This window comes from Trachemys scripta, chromosome 4 (assembly GCF_013100865.1).
Source record: "Trachemys scripta elegans isolate TJP31775 chromosome 4, CAS_Tse_1.0, whole genome shotgun sequence".
NCBI classification, from domain to species: domain Eukaryota; kingdom Metazoa; phylum Chordata; order Testudines; family Emydidae; genus Trachemys; species Trachemys scripta.
In genome coordinates, this window is record NC_048301.1 from 135,983,970 (window position 1) to 135,987,996 (window position 4,027).

General features: G+C 59.0%; 1 protein-coding gene across 1 annotated transcript; it reads right to left on the bottom strand.

The window, feature by feature from the left end:
- Positions 1-2,115: 2,115 nt before the first annotated feature.
- Positions 2,116-3,408, bottom strand: LOC117876573 (translation initiation factor IF-2-like). Its single transcript, XM_034768827.1, has 4 exons — positions 3,371-3,408; positions 3,125-3,257; positions 2,643-2,905; positions 2,116-2,603 (listed from the first exon to the last, which is right to left on the bottom strand). Exons 1-4 carry the CDS (start codon positions 3,406-3,408, stop codon positions 2,318-2,320), a joined length of 720 nt encoding a protein of 239 aa, XP_034624718.1. The 3' UTR covers positions 2,116-2,317.
- Between the last annotated feature and the right edge of the window lie 619 nt (positions 3,409-4,027).

A 4,027-nucleotide genomic window follows, 5' to 3' on the forward strand; every position in this document is an offset into this window, starting at 1 on the left:
TGTGTGTGTGTGTGTGTGTGTGTGTGTGTGTGTGTGAGGAGAATACCAGACCTCCTATCCCAGGTCTGGGCCTAGTGTAGGGGGAAGGGGCACTGTACATCAGCAGCAGCATAGGAGGATTGGAGTGATGTGAAGTGGCCTATTCATCTCAATGAGGTGCTCTCATTCAGATGAGCACATCCCCTTGAGATGAATAGGCCACTTCACATCACTCCAATCCTCCTATGCTGCTGCTGATGTACAGTGCCCCTTCCCCCTACACTAGGCCCAGACCTGGGATAGGAGGTCTGGTATTCTCCTCACACACACACACACACACACACACACACACACACACACAGCTGCCTCCAGCTGGTAGATGTGCTCCTCACAGCCCATCATAGAATTTTAGGTTTGGAAGAGACTTCAGGAGGTCATCTAGTCCAATCCCCTGCTCAACGCAGGACCAACCCCAACTAAATCATCCCAGCCAGGGCTTTGTCAAGCCGGGCCTTAAAAACCTCCAGGGATGGAGATTCCACCACCTCCCTAGGTAACCCATTCCAGAGCTTCACCATCCTCCTAGTGAAATAGTGTTTCCTAATATTCAACCTAGAACTCCCCCACTGCAACTTGAGACCATTGCTTCTTGTTCTGTCATCTGCCACCACTGAGAATAGCCTAGCTCCATCCTCTTTGGAACCTGCCTTCAGGGGGGGCTGCTATCAAATGAAGGCTGCTATCAAATCCCCCCCTCACTCTTCTCTTCTGCAGACTAAATAAACCCAGTTCCCCCAGCCTCCCCTCGTAAGGCATGTGCCTCAGCCCACTAATTATTTTCATTCCCCTCCGCTGTACTCTCTCCAATTTGTCCACATCCCTTCTGTAGTGGGGGGACCAAAACTGGACACAATACTCCAGGTGTGGCCTCACCAGTGCCGAATAGAGGGGAATAGTCACTTCCCTTGATCTGCTGGCAATGCTCCTACTAATACATCCCAATATGTCATTGGCCTTCTTGGCAACACGGGCACATTGCTGACTCATATCTAGCTTCTTGTCCACTGTAATCCCCAGGTCTTTTTCTGCAGAACTGCCACTTAGCTAGTCAGTCCCCAGCCTGTAGCGATGCATGGGATTCTTCCTTCCTAAGTGCAGGACTGGTCTTCAGATTTCTTTTGGCCCAATCCTCCAATTTGTCTAGGTCACTCTGGACCCTATCCCTACCGTCCAGCGTATCTACCTCTCCCCGCAGCTTAGTTTCATCTGCAAAGTTGCTGAGGGTGCATTTCATCCCATCATCCAGATCATTAATAAAGATGTTGAACAAAACCGGCCCCAGGACTGACCCCTCTCAGTTATCACCTTCCCTCTCTTAATGGCCTCTCCACCCCTACCAAGGTGTAAGACTTCCCCCACACTAGTCTTCTTTGCTTTCCCTTCCCAGGCTCAGAAAGTGTTGTACTGGGGCATTGCTCCAAGGGTGCATAGCTGGGAAAGCGTGTGAGGCATTATCTTAACTGCTTAGCCACAAGGCAGAACTGGGCAACCTCAACTCTGAGTTAAAAGTTTTTGAACAGTGAATTACCTTGTGTTTTGAGGAAGTGGGGGCAGTGATAGAATCATAGAATATCAGGGTTGGAAGGGACCTCAGGAGGTCTGTAAAGGTCCGGTGCGGGGGCCGTGCCCTCTCAGGGGCCGTCGGGAGCCAGGCCGCCTCACTTACACGGCCTGGATCGGTCTCGGGGTTTGAGGGTCTCCGGGTTTCGCCCCTCTGGCAGGGGCTACGCCAAAGGTATACGGCCTCTGCAATGGGCTACCGCTCTCCGTCAGGGCTAGGCAGCAGCCCTGATCCGGGCTCCGGTTCTCACTGCCGGAGCTGGGGAGTACAAAGTCAGTCAAGCCCACGCGCTAGCTCAGGGCGGGCAACACAAAAGGGTTCAGGGGGGCTCAGAACCTTCCTGAAGGCTGAGCACTCACACAGTTAGTAGCTAAGGCCCGGCCCTCAATCAGGGCGGGGCGGCACACAATAGTCCAAGGGGGCTCAGGTCCGTGCCGTAGGAGCTGAGCACTAACAGTTAGTAAGCCCAGGCGCTTAGTCGGGGTGGGGCAATAAACAATAGTTCAGGGGGGGCTCAGATCCGGGTCGCAGGAGCTGAGCACTAACAAGCTCAGGACGCCCCAGGCCCTTAGTCAGGGCGGGGCAACAAACAATAGTTCACTTGCGATGCCGGAACGCTGGCTGGAGAGGGAGGCTGCCACCCGTAAGTGGGGTGGCAGGGGGGACACAGGCCCACCCACTCCACTGTGTCCCAGCCCGGGGCCCTAAGAGCGGCAGTCAGTCTGCCGCTGTGTCGGTGGGGTCCTGACCGCAACACACCGACATTGGCTCCTCTGTTGTAGCCAGACTGGGGTCAGCTACCCCCGGGCTACTTTCCATTTCCCCCTCCATTGGTACCTGCTCATCGCTGGGCTCGGCAGCGGGGTCCCACACCATGGGTTCCTCAGCTCGCAGAGGGTCGTCTGGGTCGGGCTGCTCCTCCGGTCTCGGGTCAGGGGGGCGCTCGGGCTCCCCCTCGAGGTACCGTGCTCGGGGCAGGCTCGGCCACTCCACTTCGGGGTACCTTGCTCGGGGAAGGCTCGGCCAATCCGCGTCGGGGTACCTGGCTCTGGGGAGGTCCGGTCGGCCGGCGTCTGGGTATCTGGCTCTGGGGAGGCTCGGTCCGTCCGCGTCGGGGTACCTGGCTCTGGGAAGGCTCGGTCTAGCCAGAGCTCGCACCGGCACGTCTGGCCTCTCCGGCCGCTGGGCTCCAACTGAGTGCTGGGGCCTGGCTTTTATACTTCCTGTCCCGCCCCTTGACTTCCGGGGGGCGGGAACAGGTGGCGGTGGCTCCGCCCACTTGGGTGCCAATTCAGGCTCCTCTCTCTCAGGGGCCGTCGGGAGCCAGCTGGAGTTTTCTGTGCTCCCTTCTCCCTCCGTTCTCCCTGGCCCTCTCCTGCTGCTGCTGTTGCTGCTCTTGCTGCCGCTGCCGCTGCTGCTGCGTAAGTGAGTGAGTGCAGAGGGGGGGGCCTTGCCGGCCTGCCCCCCCCCTCACCCTCGCCTCCGGAGGGAGAAGCATCGGCCCCCCTACGCCAACACCGATACCATCTGGGGGCCCACCTGCCTGCTTGCTTGCCTGCCTGGCTGGCTGCCCAGCCGGCTGACTGCCGCTCGCTGCTGCTGTTGTTCCTGTGTGGGAGCCGCTGCCTCTGTCGCAGAGTGCGAAGAGACTGCGTCCCTGGTTCGAGAGATTGTGGAGGGGGTTGTTTGAGGACTGTGTTTCGAGTGACTTTGCCATCTTTGTTCCTGGGGTGGTGGTGCCCCCAGTCGCGTTAGGAGTGTGGACGGTACTGAGCCTCTCGCTCGTAATTCCTCGGACTGGAAGCCATCGCTTGCCAGGAAGCTCCGAGGTTGACTTGGGATCCTGCTGTCCCGTCCCCCGTAGCGGACTGTTGAAGGGGGTGCGGGGGGGGTGCGGTGCCCCCCCCTTCGTCCATCTGCTCCCCCCCCTGCCACCACCCCCACCGCCGACAGCTGCCGACAACCCCTCCACCGCCCCGCGTGCCACCTGGACCTGCTTTTCGCCCCTTGGCAGGGCTGTTTGCTCCCCCCGCCTCTTCCATCGTCCGGGACTGTTTACTTGCAGCAGTGAACGGCAGAGCCTGCGCTTTGCGAGCGCTGTGGGTGCACCTTTTCCCCCGCCCTGGACTTCTCCTGCCCCCCAACTGCGTTTAGCTGGTGGGGTCCCCTCCCTGTAGCCCCCCCTGTATTAGTTGGCCCTACCCTGCCCCACTCCTTTTAGCCCCTTTCTGTTTATTTTTTTGGTGCCCATTCCCCCCCCCCCCCGCTCAGTTCCTAGCCTGCTGGCTGTGTTTCCGGCCCTGTCCTTGGGCTGCATCTGGCTGGAGTTTTTCCTCCTGCCCCTCCTTGTCCTTGGGCTGCAGCTGGCTGGACATTCCATTTTGTTTCTGAGCCGCTGCTCTGGTGCTCCCACCCCCCCCCAACCTC